At 31.5% G+C, this 17,342-nt stretch overlaps 1 protein-coding gene across 6 annotated transcripts in view; it reads right to left on the bottom strand.

Moving 5' to 3' along the window:
- Positions 1-17,342, bottom strand: part of IBTK (inhibitor of Bruton tyrosine kinase) — a 71,921-nt gene that overhangs the window by 18,382 nt on the left and 36,197 nt on the right. For 4 of the 6 annotated variants that reach the window (XM_012769136.2, XM_012769139.2, XM_012769137.2 and 1 more), the window contains exons 17-25: positions 15,463-15,564; positions 12,827-12,944; positions 11,212-11,272; positions 10,529-10,650; positions 8,913-9,025; positions 5,256-5,404; positions 3,373-3,536; positions 1,362-1,454; positions 652-792 (exon numbers count right to left, since the gene is read on the bottom strand). In XM_012769136.2, the coding sequence (XP_012624590.2) occupies positions 652-792; positions 1,362-1,454; positions 3,373-3,536; positions 5,256-5,404; positions 8,913-9,025; positions 10,529-10,650; positions 11,212-11,272; positions 12,827-12,944; positions 15,463-15,564 (1,063 nt within the window). The remainder of the gene's footprint in view (positions 1-651; positions 793-1,361; positions 1,455-3,372; positions 3,537-5,255; positions 5,405-8,912; positions 9,026-10,528; positions 10,651-11,211; positions 11,273-12,826; positions 12,945-15,462; positions 15,565-17,342) is intronic. The other 2 variants (XM_020287092.2, XM_012769138.2) reach the window with 1 other exon arrangement.

Raw genomic sequence — 17,342 nt, 5'->3', positions numbered from 1 at the left:
TATTATCATACAAGTTATTACAAAGAAAAAGGAAGGATGAAAGGGAAGCAGGAAGTACAACCTATTTTACACATCTCAAAATTGTTATCTGACCTCTTTGGACATTATTCCTATTAATGCTGCCACAATGGGTAAATTCTAATAGAGAAAACTTATATGACACAATGTTAAATAAATAGCACTGTTTAAACAAGTAACAATTACAAGCTATGATTAAAATCATGTAAAGATATTTATGATACTTGCAGAAGGACCAAGAAATGAGGGTAACAAAGAAATTGGTTTTCTTTTATCAAATTTATCTATGATATATTTTATTTCTCATAAGAAAAATTTTAAAATTCCTTTAAATCACTTTAGCAAGAGAAGCTAATTAGAATACCAAGAAGAAATTATATCCACATATGAAAAATATTTCCATATTTGAAAACCATGATGTATATATGTCAAAACATCCCATATTAAAATAAAACAAGCAAAAAAATATTCTTTTGTTTCCCAAGTTCTAATTTAAATTAAAAGCAAGGGGGTAAGGGATGAAATATTTGAAAAAACTTTAGAAACACATGGGGGTGGGACTCAAAAGCCAAGAACTACATTAAAAGCTAATGCACATATTTATACTAATTTTAATAACAAAAAGGAGCATACCATGCATTCATCGGTTTGGGGGCTTTTGAAGGAGTGGTTAAAATTGTTTCCATGCTATTCATTCCTGAATTTTCTTTGGTAGTCAATGCAATCATTTTTCGTTGCTTCTGTGAAAGTTTAACTCCATGGGAAATCATTTTGCTAGAAATCAAACCAATTAGTTTCCCTGGTTTCTTCTGAGAAAGTTTAATTCCATGAGAAATCATTTTGTTAGAAATTAAATTAAACCAATTAAGCATTGTTTAATAAAGGTTACAGATAATAAGGTTTACTATTTATTTGATGTAATTTTACTACTACTGGATCAAAATTCTCATAAGTTTCAACAGTGATAATATCAGTTTATACTAACAATGATTAATAACTATATGAACCATCCAATATATCATATTTTTCAAGGCAAACTTGTATTATAAGTTTTAAATCTTTGATTTTTCTTTAGAAATAGTCCACAAGGATCATTTTAGAGGCAGTTTTTTGGCTGTCATACTGTATTCCACAAGAACTGGTCTATCAACTCAACACACTATCTTTAGCACATACTTAAGAAATAATATTATGGAGGCTAAATTAACTAGAAAAGAACTTATAATTAACTATAAACATCAAATGGAGAAAAATAATAGCAAAGACCCAATAGGTCTTTCTAATTCTTAGGACAGAAATACAACACAAAATGATTTTTATTTTTTATGATTGTTTTAACCAACCCTAAATTTGACTTTGGTGTAGCTCCACATTTTTGTCTACTTTCTTCTATTTCCATGATGGTTCTGAGATCCACAACAGGAGGACTGACAGGACTAAAAGACATAAAAAGTTACTTTACAAAGCATTCATCTACCCATAAAGCCCAACCTCCAAACCTCACTGAAACTGCAAATTATATGTAAGATTGATAATTAAGAGTATAATTTAGGTTAGTTTGTCAGTTATGGCCAACCTTATAAAGGATACTTTGAAAAAAAGTTATTTTTACACATACATACATAAATAACAACTAAAACGCACTCAAAGTCATAAGGTTAAGTGATAAAACTGAAATTCTTATATAAAAGAAGAAAAAACAAGTCAAAACAACAGAAAGATTCTTAAGTTATCTAAATCAGGGAAAACTCACCAAAGTTCTAATTAAATTCTTATCCTTTAGGATGAAGCTTGGAAATTATATTCTTTTCTTTCTATTTTTAACAAACAAAATCCTCACTACTATCTAATATTAACAAAAACAGACATTTAATAGAAAAACTTGGGGATGCTCAACAATATTGCAGAGCCACCAAAGGGAGTTGTACATAATGAGAAAAAAATTCTAAAACCTTTAGAAATAGATGATTTCTGATCTAAATGAAATCTATCACATAGCTAAAAATAAGTTATATCATTACATATTAAAGGGGTAACCATTTCCTTTATTTTCTTTTGCTAAAAAGTAATTCTACTTCTTATTCCCACTAGGCAATACATCAGAATGAATGTGGAAACAGTTGCCTATATGTTAATATTGAGAATGTTTATTTCATATTGCTGCCCACTTTGTCAATGGCATGGCACTGAAATAGACAACCTATATTGTTGACTTTATACCAAGCTATTCTTAAAATATGTTTAACAAAATATTTTAACATTGGCAATAAAAAACTTCTTGATGTTCCCACAAATTAAGTACACTCCAATTTACTTAGAAAGGCAAAAAAATAAAAAAATAAATAAAAAATATTGAAACTAATTTCTGAACTACTTTTATTTTATTTTATCGAGACAGAGTCTAGCTCTGTTTCCTGGGCTACATCATCATAGCTCACTGCAACTTCAAACTCTGGGGCTCAAGCGATTCTCCTGCCTCAGCCTCTCGAGTTATTGGGACTACAGGCAAACACCACTACACCTGGCTAATTTTTCTATTTTTTTTTTTGTAGAGATAGGGTCTTGTTGCTCAGGCTGGTCTCCAACACCTGACCTCAAGCAAACTCCTGCCTTGGCCTCCCAGAGAGCTAAGATTACAGGCATGAGCCACTACTTTTAGGCCATGAAGCAATGTAAACTAGAACATCACAATCTTTGTTGTAACTGTGCAAACTACAGTGTATTTCAAAAGAATTACACAAATGGTCCAGTTGATTATATATTCAATAAGTCAATTAACAATTTTAGCCTGTTAGCAACCACAGTAGGCATATACAGATGAAGCACAAGTGCAATATGCACTTTGAAAGAATATTGCATTCTAATTATATCTACTTCTTCATTTGACTTTTCTAAATAATGTATAAAATATAGGCAAATTAAAAGGACATCATAACAACATTAAACGAATAGCCTCTGAAAATTCACTGTAAATAACAATACATTTTGTGAGATTTTTAAATACCCCTTAATGTGCTACCAAGATAATGCAAATCTGTGAATGACAAAATGGTCTTCCTGAGTAGGATTTTAACCAATATATATTATCAAAGAAAAAAATTGCTGATATTAAGTCTATATATATGTATATTACAGTACTTGCTACTCCTCACTGATAATACAAAGGCAACTAAATTTTGCTTGGGGGTAAGGTCTATTTATTATAGCTGGTTAGCAATTACACATGCAGTTAGGTACTTTTTTATGGACCAGAAATTTATATTAATATTTTTTTAATGTGCTTCATTGTAAATTTGACTAAAAATTACTGATATCTCTGAGAAAAACAGGTATAGAACAAAATGAAAATGATACCTGAAAGAGCCAGCAACCCAACTGGAAGAGTTGGTAGCATCAATTTTGTTACTGGGAATGGGCTGTGGAGCAGATATTTTAAGTATTGGTGACTTTTCCCAGGGTTTTATATCTTCCTTAGAATATGTAGGAGGTATACCATTAACATATGGTTTAACTTTACCCTGGGGAAAGGAACAAAACATTAAAAAATGTTGACAATAGCAGGCACCTAGTATAGCAACTAAAACATAGTACTTAATAAGTATTAGTTACATTATACTGAAGAGTAAAATCTTATGACAATTAATTATCTTGCATTTTCAATTCATGTTCTGCTACATTTTTCTGCTTTAACCAATTCTCAGACCACATCACTGACTACAATCCAATCATGTGAAAATAAGTTTTAGGGAAACAAGTTTGCATACTAAATTGCTATTTATACAAATAGTAAACAAAAATATTAATAAATTAAAATGTACAAATAAGATATGAAGCAGGAACTTTAAAATTAACATCCATAGGCCGGGCATGGTGGCTCACGCCTGTAATCCTAGCACTCTGGGAGGCCGAGGCAGGCAGATTGCTTGAGGTCAGGAGTTCGAAACCAGCCTGAGCAAGAGCGAGACCCCGTCTCTACTAAAAAAATCGAAAGAAACTAATTGACCAACTAAAAATATATATACAAAAAAAAAAAATTGGCCGGGCATGGTGGCGCATGCCTGTAGTCCCAGCTAATCGGGAGGCTGAGGCAGGAGAATTGCTTGAGCCTAGGAGATTGAGGTTGCTGTGAGCTACGCTGTTGCCACAGCACTCACCCTAACCTGGGCAACAAAGTGAGACTCTGTCTCAAAAAAAAAAAAAAAAATTAACATCCATGAATTTAGTATAAAACAACATGGAAGTTTGGTGTAAATGTTATATATAATTTATTCTGAATGTAATTAAAGTTCTTTGAATAAAACTAAAGTCAAACAACATAGACATTTCAAAAGGAATCCTAAAACTATTGCTATTTTAATAGGTCAAAGAAGTTATTAAAATGGTATTTCCACTACCAGGATAAATTCTTTTATTATAGCAAGACATTCACAATATGCCTCTGACCTTTCTTTAAACCTCAATTGTCTTCCAGACCAGCGTTAGTGAGAGTTATGAATTGCCCCCAAACTTCTTATTTAAAACACACACACACACACACCCACCACCCATGAGGACTCTAAGGGTAAATTTCTATTGTCTCAAAAATTTCATAAGTTTCAATGTTTTGTGGATATGTAGGAGTTACAGAAAAATGACTTTATCTCTATTGAGTTAGACATTTTCCTTCCCAATAAAAAACTACGTAATAAAATTTTAAGGGAAATCTAAAAAATGCCCTTTTCAGAATTGATCAGACTAGGAATACTGTAGCTTAATGACAATTGTGCTAAACTAAGAGAAGAACTCAATCATTCTAGCTTGTTTTGCTCTAATTAATACCCTGGAGGAAGGAGACTGCAAAATTTGAAATTATGTTTATTTTCAAAATCATTTTCCTTGACAATTTTTAACTAGTATCAACTGACATTTCACAAAATAAATTTCAATAATTTGCTATAAATGTTTTTCAATATGTCTATACAGTTTTACTATATTTTACTTCAATTTTATATTTTAGTTATAAAAAGTACATTAGAAATGACATCCAAAGGGCTCAAAACTGCAATTAAAATCTCTAAAACTAGAAATGTTACACAAAATTGAGAAAACTAACACTACATACATTGTGTGATTAGTTATACTTTCTTATATACCAAACAAAAGTGTTTTAAAATTAGAGCCAAATCAAGGAAAAACAAGAGAAATTGTCTATGGACCTAAAAATAGAAAGTAAGGAAGCAGTACTTTAAAAAACAAACCTCAATCTTATCTGAATGAAATCCTGTTGTAAAATCAGGGGACTGTAAATCTCTAGGACTACTGAGTCCTGCATAGCTTCCTTCGGAGTCTGATGTCAAGAGTTCTGGAAGAGATTCCACAGAATTGGTCTTATCTGACTTTAATAATCCTAAAATGTGAAATTAAAAAACTATATTTTAACACATATGCATTACATTCAGTGAACGAAATAGAGAGCTAAAAAGCTTCCATTTATCCAGATTTGGTAATATTTAAATTATATTCACTGCATCAAAATCTTAACGATTGAAGGTAATTGGAGAAAGAAATGAGTTTATGTGAAAAATTAAAATGAAGGAGACTTTAAAACTACAGTTTTATTCATTACAATTACACATTAATTATGCAGAGAACCTGAGGAAGATAGTTCTTTGGGCTATGCTTTAAAGAAGTGGTTGAGAACTGTGGTTTGTCCCCATAAAAAATACAGGAAGGCAAAATTAATAAACTTCAGAATTTCCTCCATTCTCTCTCTCATTTGTCTCCCCGAGAGGTCTCTACATCCATATAAAAGGGGATGGATTCCATTCTGTGTGGGAAGAAGCATTGTGGCTTTCCAAAAGCCTGTCATATAGCCAGTAGGGCTGGCCCAGTAGCAGAAGCTCCTGCAGAAGTTGACTGTGGCCCATTTGAGGATTTTCTGCCTTGCAAAAATCTGTGGCAACTAAGAATTATTTTTAATCAGCTTGACAAGCAAGAGGGCTGTCGTGAAATGGATTAATATATACCATTTCTTCTCTTAGGCAAGCTAAATGCCGGCCTCCATGCTACAGCTGGTATCTAGGTTCATTAGCATAGCAGAGTCATTTCAAATATAAACAGTATAAAGTAAACTTTTGCTTAAGTTTCAGGTGTTTATTTTCATATATTTTAAATTTATTTGAATCTAGATGAAGTATCAAAATATATTTTAAAATAAAGACATTATCTGAGTTCTAACTAAAAGTTGTATAATTAATTTAAAAATAAATAAAACATACCATCTCTTATACACTGTTGTTCCATTTAAAGTAAATCACCTTGACAAGGTGATATGTGTTTCTTTTGCTGTTATCATTGCTAATATACAGTTTGGAATGAACATTCAAACTTTTTTTCTCCCCATATAACCTTTTGAATATTTTTAATACTGGCAAATTTTCATCTAAGAAAGTACATTTAATATTGGAACACTCTCAAAAGTCAATTAGAAATAAATCTAGAAAATAAAGAGGATGATTAAAGTGGCCAACAATTATTTTTGGTAGAAAACAGTTTCATAGAATGTCATTTGTCTATGGATCAATATATATGCTAAGCCTTTACATACTGTCTCAGATGAAATTTGTCTCACACTCAAATTTTCTTCTGTAATATGTCTTTTTAATCCTGATTAAATTTAACCTTTTAATCATTATCACAGAAAAAATTGTATGGCAGGAGAATATGGAATTGGAATTGAGCGAGTAAATTTTATATCTTTTTGTCACTAATTCAAATCACTTTAAATTTCCTGTGCTTATTTCCTCAGGCTTAAAGTAAGGAACAAAAATTATTTCATTACTAATATCTCTTCCAGCTCTGAAATGCTAAGATTCTAACATATGTGCTAATAATATTATTAGTTATCTGCTAACATTATTAGTAACAATTACATTATTAATATCTGCATTTTCCATAAGTTGTTTAGGTAACTGGAAATTGATTAGTTTCATGACTATCCATTTATTCATTCTTCCATCAATCCACCCATGTCTCCTTCTAAGGCCTGGGGGGCAACTCATATAACACAGAAAACACAATATCTGAAAAGGTCCTAAGATGTCTTTCCTAGGTCTCCTAATTCCTATCTTCAGTGCTTCATAAATCAATTTTATATATAGTATCTATCCTTTTAATGTATTTTGTGTTATCTAAAACACCTAATTCTTGACATTTATTCCTTTGAGCTTTAGTGAACATGTCAAGTACCTCATTTGTAGTATCTCATTAAACAATCATAAAATTCCTTCTTTGCCCTGCATAAAAAGTTATTTTTTTCAAAGGGACACAAAACAATGTACTCTTCTATTTTTCAAAGTTGCTTGTATAGGGCTGACTATGAAAGTACTGTTAGTAGAAATGGTGCCAGGTTATGTCTTACTGCTACAGACAAGAAACACCTACCAATTCTGAAAGCCATACTGCTGTTTCATTATTTTATAGTCACACTTTATATTTTATCTGAAGAAACTATTAAAAATTAAGTTTACTCTAGATCAGACAAATCTAGAATGTCAGACAGTCTATAATATAACTGGCTTGAACTTTTGAAAAAAATACAAAACAAAAAGGTATGGGGGATACTATTCTAATTAAGAGACTACAGAGATATTAATAAGCAAAGGCAATGAATGTCAATCTTGATAGAATACTAGATTTTTTTTTAAGGTTAAAGCAAAAAAGACTGCAAAAACATTTTTAATCAATTAGGGAAATTAAGATATAGAATATAATACTATATTATCTTAGGTGTGATAATGGTACTATAGTTGTGAATATTCTTATTCTTAGGAAAATCATATTAAAGTATTTAGAGGAAAAGTATCATGTCCACAACTTATTCCCAGGGGATTAGTAAAAAAAATAAAGTCTCTCTGTATTAATATACATATACAAATACATATGTGTGTGTGTGTGTGTGTGTGTGTGTGTGTGTGTGTAGAATGCTTGGAAGGCAAGCAACAGACAGCCTGCATGAAAAAGCGAATGTTGTAAGAGGTTAATAATAAATCTGAATAGAGTATTTATAGGTGTTCATGATATTTTTCTTTCATCTTTTTGATAAGTTAAAGATTTTCAAAATAAAAAATTAGGAAAGAATTTTAGAAAAACTATATATATAACCTTTACTTTCAAACAGGCTCACATAATGCCTTGTAAAATGTTTTATATCCTACTACTAAAGTATAACCTCCTTATAAACATGAAGGCAATCTTGCTTGGAGCACTGACATATTTGAACTGAATCAACAAAATAATAGTATCTCTGTCATGTTTTACCAACCTCTAACCCTCTAAGCCATTGGACAGAGTGATCTTTCTAAAAACATAAATCTTATCCAGTCCTATTTTAAAAATTCCTCAACAGCAACCCATAACCTTTAGAATAATATATAAATTCCTTATTTGGGCTTATATTACCCTTCAAAATCTGACCCTATTGAACTTATCTCCTTCCTGCACACACCCTATAGCCATGCTGAACTATATGAACAAAAAGTATGCAATTCTTTCTATTGCCTCCAGGTTTGGGAAAACATTGCCCTCTTTGTTTAGTGCAACAATCTACCTCCTTTTCTTGGCTAACTTTTCTTTATTCTTCACGATGCAGCTCAGCATTACTTTCCTCTAAAAGGTTTTCCCTGATCTTCTCACTAGTTGGGGTGCCTCTTTTGTGCTCCCAGATGATACTTCAATTATAGTACTTATCATAATATACTATCATTTTCTGTAGCCTACATAAGGACTATTTTCTATTTTGGTAGCCCCAGCAGATGGCATATGATAGTATGTAATACATGTTAAATGAATTAGATGATGAATAGAGGCATCAAACATAAGAACTGGAAATACATGCTGAAATACTTTCCACTAACCTGTAGTCGGCGGACTCTGAATAATATCGGAAAGGTTATAACCTCCAGAACTATCTGAACGTTTACGTGGCTTCTTTTTAGCTTTTGTTTTTGCTTTTTTGAACACAGTTTCCCTAGGAAAAAATAAATATAAAAGTCATTTTTTAAAATAAATTAAGTTAGAGTTGAAAAACAGAACTATGCACTTTAATCAACAGAATATAGTATTTTGGTCAAACAGAAACAATGTAAGGAAATGCACATTCTAGTCACATTTATCTATGTAAAGACCTAGGCATTCTGTGAAAGTTAAAGATGGTACAGAGAAAAATACTTTGAAAAGTAAAATACTTTACACATTTATATATAAGCTATTATAAACTATGATTTTGAGCTAGAAATATTTATTGCTCTTTTTTTAAGTATTTCATAGAATGCATAATTCGCTGAATAAAGTATTATCAATCAGGAAAAGGAAAATAAGATACCAATATAGTAATAGAAGCCACAACCATCTTAATATTTTACCTAAAATTATAGATTATATATTTTGTCCAGTTACATAGGCCAGCTGTGAATAATATTACAACATGAGTTATTTATATCAATGTTAATAATTTTACTACAATTTTTAATATAATAAAATGTCATACATCTAAAAACGTCAAGAATCACAAACAATACCAAACACTAAAGAAGGCGTTAAAAAAAGAACATCTGTGGAACCCAAGAGTACTTTTTCAGTGAGGTACAGTTGGTTATATATAGTAAATGAAAATAACCTAAGAATCCAGAGATTTCACTTTAACAGGTTATTTACCAAGTGGAAGGAAAGTAATTCTGTAACCAGTTGATAAGTAAGCTTACAATGCTGATTAGAGATTCTATGCAGTGCTTGTCAAATTGTTAGCCCACTATAGGGGGATTATATAGAAACTGGGAAATTTTGTTAGAGGATCCCCCAAATGTCAATCACTGTAGGTCATAGTTTTTGACATAAACAGGTCCTCTAAAAAGGAATAGTACTTCATCTGTGGCAGGTACTAGAGTGTTCCTGGTTTAATCTCTCCAAAGGCAAATCTTATCTTCTGCCAAGATGGAGAAGGGCAATCACTTGATTGAATGGAGTTTAGGAAGAATCAGGGATCTAATGCTCCTTAAGTCTAAGCACTCACCCTAGTCTTCATAAACCTGGTACCATTAAATTCTTAAGCATTTCCAAAATTGTTTTAGCTTTTTCTGTTGGAAGTCATCACTCAGCAACCTCCTTCTAACTTCCAAAACTCTTAACATTTCCTGCCTGTTGCTTAGGACTTTCCTGTTCTCTTTGCTCTAATGCAATGCACCTTTTTTATTTCTTTATTGTAACTTTGGCAGAGTTTGGAAAGGTAGCTAAGATAAATGCACTTAGTTAACCCAACATGTTTAACCTGATGTCTACATTCTTTTTATATTTATACTTTAAATTTGTTAGACCTGTAAATAATTATATTTACTTCATATTATACCTAGGCTAAGAATGAATACAAATACCTACTATTTATGTCAGAAATTTTCAAGTTCTTCCGTCCAAGATGGGGGAGAGGGAGGAGAAAGGATAGAAGGAAAGGAAGAAAAGAAATAAAAACTGAGCTTACGAATAATTTTGTTCTATATTTATTTCTTCTTTCAAAAAGATATCTCCATCATCTACTTCCAAATAGCTAATATCTGGTCCATTTTGATATGGTGTAATGACTCTTCTATCCATTGCCGGAATCTGTAGAATTAAAGATATTATTTTTCTTAAATAAAAAATTTGTAAAGATTAAAAAATGTAAAATATTCCATTTGTTTTAATATATGGTGATATTGACTAGAAAAAGTCTAAAATGCCAATTACTTCCCAAATGCACAGGGGGAGCAATTTGATTAGATTCATTAAAGAATTTATTCTATAAAACTGTCAAAAAAAAAAAACTTGAAAAAAGCTCCACTTTATTATTAAATACAGATTAATCCATTTCTTAAGGATCATGTAAATCCATGTTTTTGCACTGTCTTGACTTTTAGTAAATAATGAAAGACTGTCTGAAGCTTTCAGTAACTTTCATTTATAAAGGAATTAAAATAGATAATTTTATCATTAGGTCTATTCAAGTTTGATTATCATACTTATCTGTGGGATCTATAAAGAAATCCTATGTCCTCATTTTAAAAAGATCCTAATGTATTAGAATTCATTAGAAAACTATTCCATTGGGAAGTATGATTTAAAATACTGCTTAAGACGGTAACATTATAGTCATCAAAATCTGCACTGAAAAAATATAAACCTTACCATTTTTCGATAAAATATAGAAAGATCTTTCAAAACAGCATCACTTAAAACATCAAGAGACCTAAAATGAAGGATACAAAATTCTATCTTAAGACAAGTGACTTAAAAACTCTCAAGATTTTCAAATATGTAGACATTTCATATTGCTAAGTAAGTAACAAAGTTATTTTTAAAGCATCATATATACTAGCTGCTACAAATTATTTTTGGAAATAGGTGTATGTCAGTATTATATTTTTCATATTTCAAATAAACAGCAAACATATTAGACAAATATTTTGAATAAAACTCAAGGAACTCTTAAGAATAAGTATGCAAAGAATCTTTTCCATCATAATGAAATAGCAAGTATTTATTTCCCATATAATCTTTAACTACAGGAGGAATACTACATTAATAGAAAATGGCCTAAGTATCAGGATATCTGAATTATATCTAGAATTATCACTGCTACCAATTACCAGCATGACCTTTACTTCTCTGGGCCATAAAATCTACATGTGTAAAATGAGGTTTGGACTAGATTAGCTGTATTCAAAATAGATCTTTCAGGTTCCAAAGAGGTACTATAAGGCATCAGTGAAAATTTAAGTCAAAGTTTATATTATAAAAGATATTTTAAACTACTTCTATAACTAACACAAAACAACTTGCACATTCCAATCTGTACCATACCAGTTTTCAACACTTTGGGGATAAGTGATGCATTAACTTGAGATACTAAGTCAATTTTGGTGCTGCCCTCCTTTTCCTAACATCTCTGAGCGTACTTATTTATACTTCTAGCAAACACATACCTGATTAAGAATGGTTAAATTTGCAGAAATCTTCGTTTTAATGCAAGCTGTACATGTCTACTCATGTAAAATTATACAGGTAGAGACACTATCATAGCAGGTTTTATCTTTAATTAAATGGCTCAGCTGACGCACTTGTCACAAAATAATAGTTGAACAATAGTTGTGACATGTCATTTTCCAATATCACATTTTAGATAGAGTTGGTAATTATTTTACTTTTTGGTTGATTCTTATCTGACAGATTAAATGAGCTTAATTTGGCAATGCAGGGTAATAAAACTGCTATGGCCGGGCGCAGTGGCTCATGCCTGAAATCCTAGCACTCTGGGAGGCCGAGGCAGGCGGATTGCTCCAGGCACTCACTCTAGCCTGGGCAACATTTTTAGAACACTGCCTTGCACACAGTAAGCATTATTATTTATAATTATTATTACTGAGATAAAATACAAAAATGAACTAGATGATAAAGGCTTAAACTGAAAACTGACACCAAGAACTGTAATATCAAAATTTCTGTTTTCATCAAAACAACCTCATTGTTTTCACCACTGACTCTATACTGAATAAATATTTTGACTGTATATTTTAAAAAAAAGTGTAAATTTATTTATTTTTAAAAAATCAGTGCTAAAAACAAAATTTTCAAAGTTTCCAAGATCCCTCTAATTCTAAAACGTCTGTGATTCCTAAATCACTAGCATTTATCAAATTCTTTCCAGCCAAGTAAAACATTGTTATTCACTTTTAAATTACTAACATATCTATTATATGTAAATATCTGTATTTGCAACACATAACATATGCATCTGACCTACCTTGCTTCAAGTAAAGCTGCCATATTTAGTCCTATAAACTGTAAACAAGACAGTTTTAATTGTTCAGCATTATACATGGCTGCAAATTCCAGTAGCATAGCAGCATTCTTAAGGGTTACTAAAAAGTAAGAAAAGATTTACAAAATTAGATGAAAGGCACGTTATCACAGCAAATGAAATATACTTGTTTCTAAAGTTTAAGAAATTTCCAGAACATCTAAATACTAAGAAAAACTGAAGATATTTTCTTGCCAAAAATAACATTCTGGGGTAAATACAGAACTCTTCTATCCCAATATACCAAAATAATTTCAAGATTGGATATGAGGAAAAATAAGCTCATAAATAGTTTAAGCAAAACAAAAAGAAGGGCATTAGTGTCACCTAAAAGCAAACATATAACAATTGGTAATCTTCTACCTAACATTTTCTGAATATTTTTAATTTTCATTGATGAACAACTTTCCTTTTAATATTTATATAGCACAGAGTAGCTGTTCCCTCTTCTGTAAAACTAAAATATTCTTGAGACTAAGAAAAACTAATGAAATAATTCTATAAAATATATTAATGTTGACTAATCTATCAAAATTTATGTGCATGTATTTATATATAAATAAATTATATCAATATTCATGCCAATGTATAATCTGATATACTCTGTAGAAAATTCTGGATTTAGTTTTAATACTACCCTAGTAATTTTACATAGTAAGTTTCCTGTTTTGCTAGAGATCCTCTCAGAATATTCTATCTACTTAGAAGTAACTTTAGCTTCCCCAACACCTCCACTCTTTTTCTTAATCTAAGTCTCAGCCAATACAGGAAGATGACTGTTTTCTACAACTGGCTTCTTCCATTTCTTTTTTCTTTCTCCCCTGTAACTGTCAAAAGTGCAAGTGTAGTCAATAGTAGTCTCTACCTCACTCCTGACTAAAATTTCAACTCAAGATGAACACCAAGTCTCACATCTCACAAAAATGATAAAACTGGATCATACAAAAACTACTTTAGAGTTGTTCAGTTTGGAACAAGTATCCACACAAACTGCCTACTAATCAGATACCAAACTTCTGTGGAAACCTCCTTTTCTAGGGTCTGGTAACATGAAGGAACTCATAAATAAGGGCAACTATGCAGCCAGAGCCAAGAAAGAATATCCAAGGAAAGTCAACTGAACAAGTAAAAATATCACCTATATGTATATTTTATACCTATTTTATGCTGTCATTTATTTTAATATATTTTTATTTTCTCATTTCAAAGGAGATCAGGGCTTTTGTCCTCTTTTTGATAACCAAGAAGATGGTCCACAGTGCTTAAGTAAAGTGAGAAATCAGACACCAAAGCTAAGTACAAATTAGAGTATATATACAAGTACAAATTAGGAATATTTGACAGGAACTCCCTTTACACTTCCTGAAATATTAATACCAATGAAGCAGAATATATGATTAGAAAGCCCAAAACCTTTTGCATCAGGCTAAGGACTGAACCTTTATTCTAGAGTAAGCAATTAAAAATATTTAAAAAGGGGGTATACATAATTACTTTCTAGAGAGATTAAAGAAAGAGAAGTATGAAAGAGAAAAAGCATTTAAAAGACTACTGTGAAACTACACAGAAGGTATAGATAAAAGTGACTTCAACTAGCCTAGTGACAGTGAGAATCAAAAGATGGGGGAAGGCCGCGTGCGGTGGCTCATGCCTATAATCCTAGCACTCTGGGAGGCTGAGGCGGGCGGATTGCTCAAGGTCAGGAGTTCGAAACCAGCCTGAGCAAGAGCGAGACCTCGTCTCTACTATAAATAAAAAAGAAATTAATTGGCCAACTAATATATATAGAAAAAATTAGCCGGGCATGGTGGTGCATGCGTGTAGTACCAGCTACTCGGGAGGATGAGGCAGGAGGATCACTTGAGCCCAGGAGTTTGAGATTGCTGTGAGCTAGGCTGATGCCACGGCACTCACTCTAGCTTGGGCAACAAAGTAAGACTCTGTCTCAAAAAAAAAAAAAAAAAAAAAAAAAAAGATGGGGGAAATGTGACCATAGTTAACATGAACCTACTAACAGCTGAACATATTTCAGTAAAAGGGACAAAATAACAAAAAATAATTTTGGATTTCAAAGCTGAGTGTTCAGGAGAGCAGCCATGTAATTAACTAAAATAATGAAACGAGAAAAAAATAAGAGTCTGAGAGAAAAGAGATGTGCTTTGTTCTAATGAGAAAATTATACAAAGATTCCCAGCAAATAGTGGAAAAAAGGTAGCTAAAAACAGCTGTAGTCAAGATCAAAAGCAAGGGTTAAACCCATTCTGCTTTCAAATTCTCACCCTTGAAGTTCCCAAATAAATTTGACACTATCTTTATTATTATTTAATGATATTTCCATAAAAATTAACATCATATTTCAATATGATACTCACATATTTCTGAGATAAGAATGTGCTTATAAATGATGACATGTAATAATTTAAATGTTTCAACATTTTTCATGGTACCAAAAAAAGGTGTATTTTACCATAAATGGCATCATAAAGTCAATAAAATAGATTAATCTTAGATCAACCTGAAAACATACAAATTGATAATTCTTTTTTTTTAATTGGTAATTCTAATTCAAAATTACTCACGTTTTTCAGTTAATGCTACTTCACAAATCTCTTTCAATCGTGTTATGAGAAGTTGATCAGCCACCACAAGAACACTACAAATAAAATCCACATTTTGAGATTCTAAAATAAAAAAAGAAAACAAGTATCACTCATTACTTTATAAACATTATACTTAGGAAAAAAAAATTGAAGCAATTAAGACACTAAGAATTATGATCAGTTTTTAAATGTATTGGAATGGTAACTATGATAAATAGTAAATATTTCAAAATATTTCTACCTTTCAGGTAGAAAGCTGAAAGTAATACACCAAATGCCCTGGCTCAAACTAAGACTATAAAAATGGCCAACTTGAGTTGATCATCTCAGTCTAGAAGGCTACTAGAATGTCTGGCTTGTTTATAATCTCCCATGTTGTTAGAGAAACATTTCTCAACTAATAAACAGAAAGAAAAATCAAATCTTACCATCATCCTAAATGCCCCTGAGCCACTGACAAAATAACAACATAAATAGAAAAAATTAACAACATAGGAAGAGAACAAAAGGGGAAAAAAGGGGGCTCAGAAGAAAAAAATCTGAAGACAGTTCTTAAAAATGAGGAAAAGATGAAGTCACTGAGAATGACAAATTAAGAACTTCTGAAAAATCCTCTCCTCCATAAGAATGACTGTTGAAAATTCCTAATGAACTTTTCAGAACTCTGGAAATTAGCCAGAGGCTTGCAATAATCTGGGGAGTGTTTATGTGGCTGAATCTTGGTAATAGTGAGATTTGAGACATTGTAGCCTTTGCTATTTAGATCCTCTTCTCCCGTGCTCCACAGAAGTATTGAAAACCAACAGTTCTACAATCACAATGAATCACAGTGGCAGCCTACTAGCCACTGGAGGAAACAGAACAGTTGTACAGAAACATTATCAAAGAACTGTCATTACCTGACTTGTCTGGCAGGTCCCTGGAAATCCCACTAGAATGGCTTATCTTTATTTGACCTGACTCAAAGTTTGCCCAATGAGAACAGCCTTTTCCCTGGGGAGCATTTATGGAAAAAATAAAAAGTAAAAAGACTGAATTAGTGACCAAAAAAACTTCCCACAAAGAAAAATCTGGGACCAGATGGCTTAATTGGTGAATTTAACTGAACATTTAAAGAAGAATTAACACAATTCTTCATAAACTCTACAAAAAGTGGAAGATGAGGAACACTACTCAATCTATATAATGAGGCCAATATTATTATGATACTATTAATAAAACCAAAAACATCACAGAAAAATTAAAACCAATATCCTTTGTAATTATAGATGCAAAAATCCTCAACCAAATGCTAACAAACAATCCACTGGCATATAAAAAGGAATTACACAACATGACCAAATGGAATATCCCCAGAATGAAAGGATGATTCAACATATGAAAATCAACCAATGTAATACACAAAAATAGAATAAGGGACAAAAAACATATGATCATCTCAAGCGATACTGAACAGCATCTAACAAAATCCATACCCCTTTCTTGATTAATGAAACACTCAATAAATTAGAAATGGAAAGAATCTTCCTCAACCTAATAAATGGCAACTCCAAAAAAAACCCATGACTAACATCATAATTAATGATGAAAGACCATGCTTTCCTCCTAAGATCAGGAACAAGACAAAGATGGCCACTCTCACCACTTCTATTCAACAAAGTACTAGAGATTCTTCTAGTCAGGGCAATTAGGTAAGAAAAAGAAAGAAAGGACATTCAGATGGAAAGGAATAACTAAAACCACGTCTATTTGTAGATGACACAATCTTGCATACGGAAAATCCCAAGTTCAGCAAAGTTATAGAATGCAAGATCAATATACAAAAATCAATTGTAATTCTAAACACTAGCAAAGAACAG

Source organism: Microcebus murinus, chromosome 5 (assembly GCF_040939455.1).
Source record: "Microcebus murinus isolate Inina chromosome 5, M.murinus_Inina_mat1.0, whole genome shotgun sequence".
NCBI classification, from domain to species: Eukaryota; Metazoa; Chordata; class Mammalia; order Primates; family Cheirogaleidae; genus Microcebus; species Microcebus murinus.
Note: the sequence above shows the minus strand (reverse complement) of the source record. Positions and strands in the feature narration are given on the sequence as shown.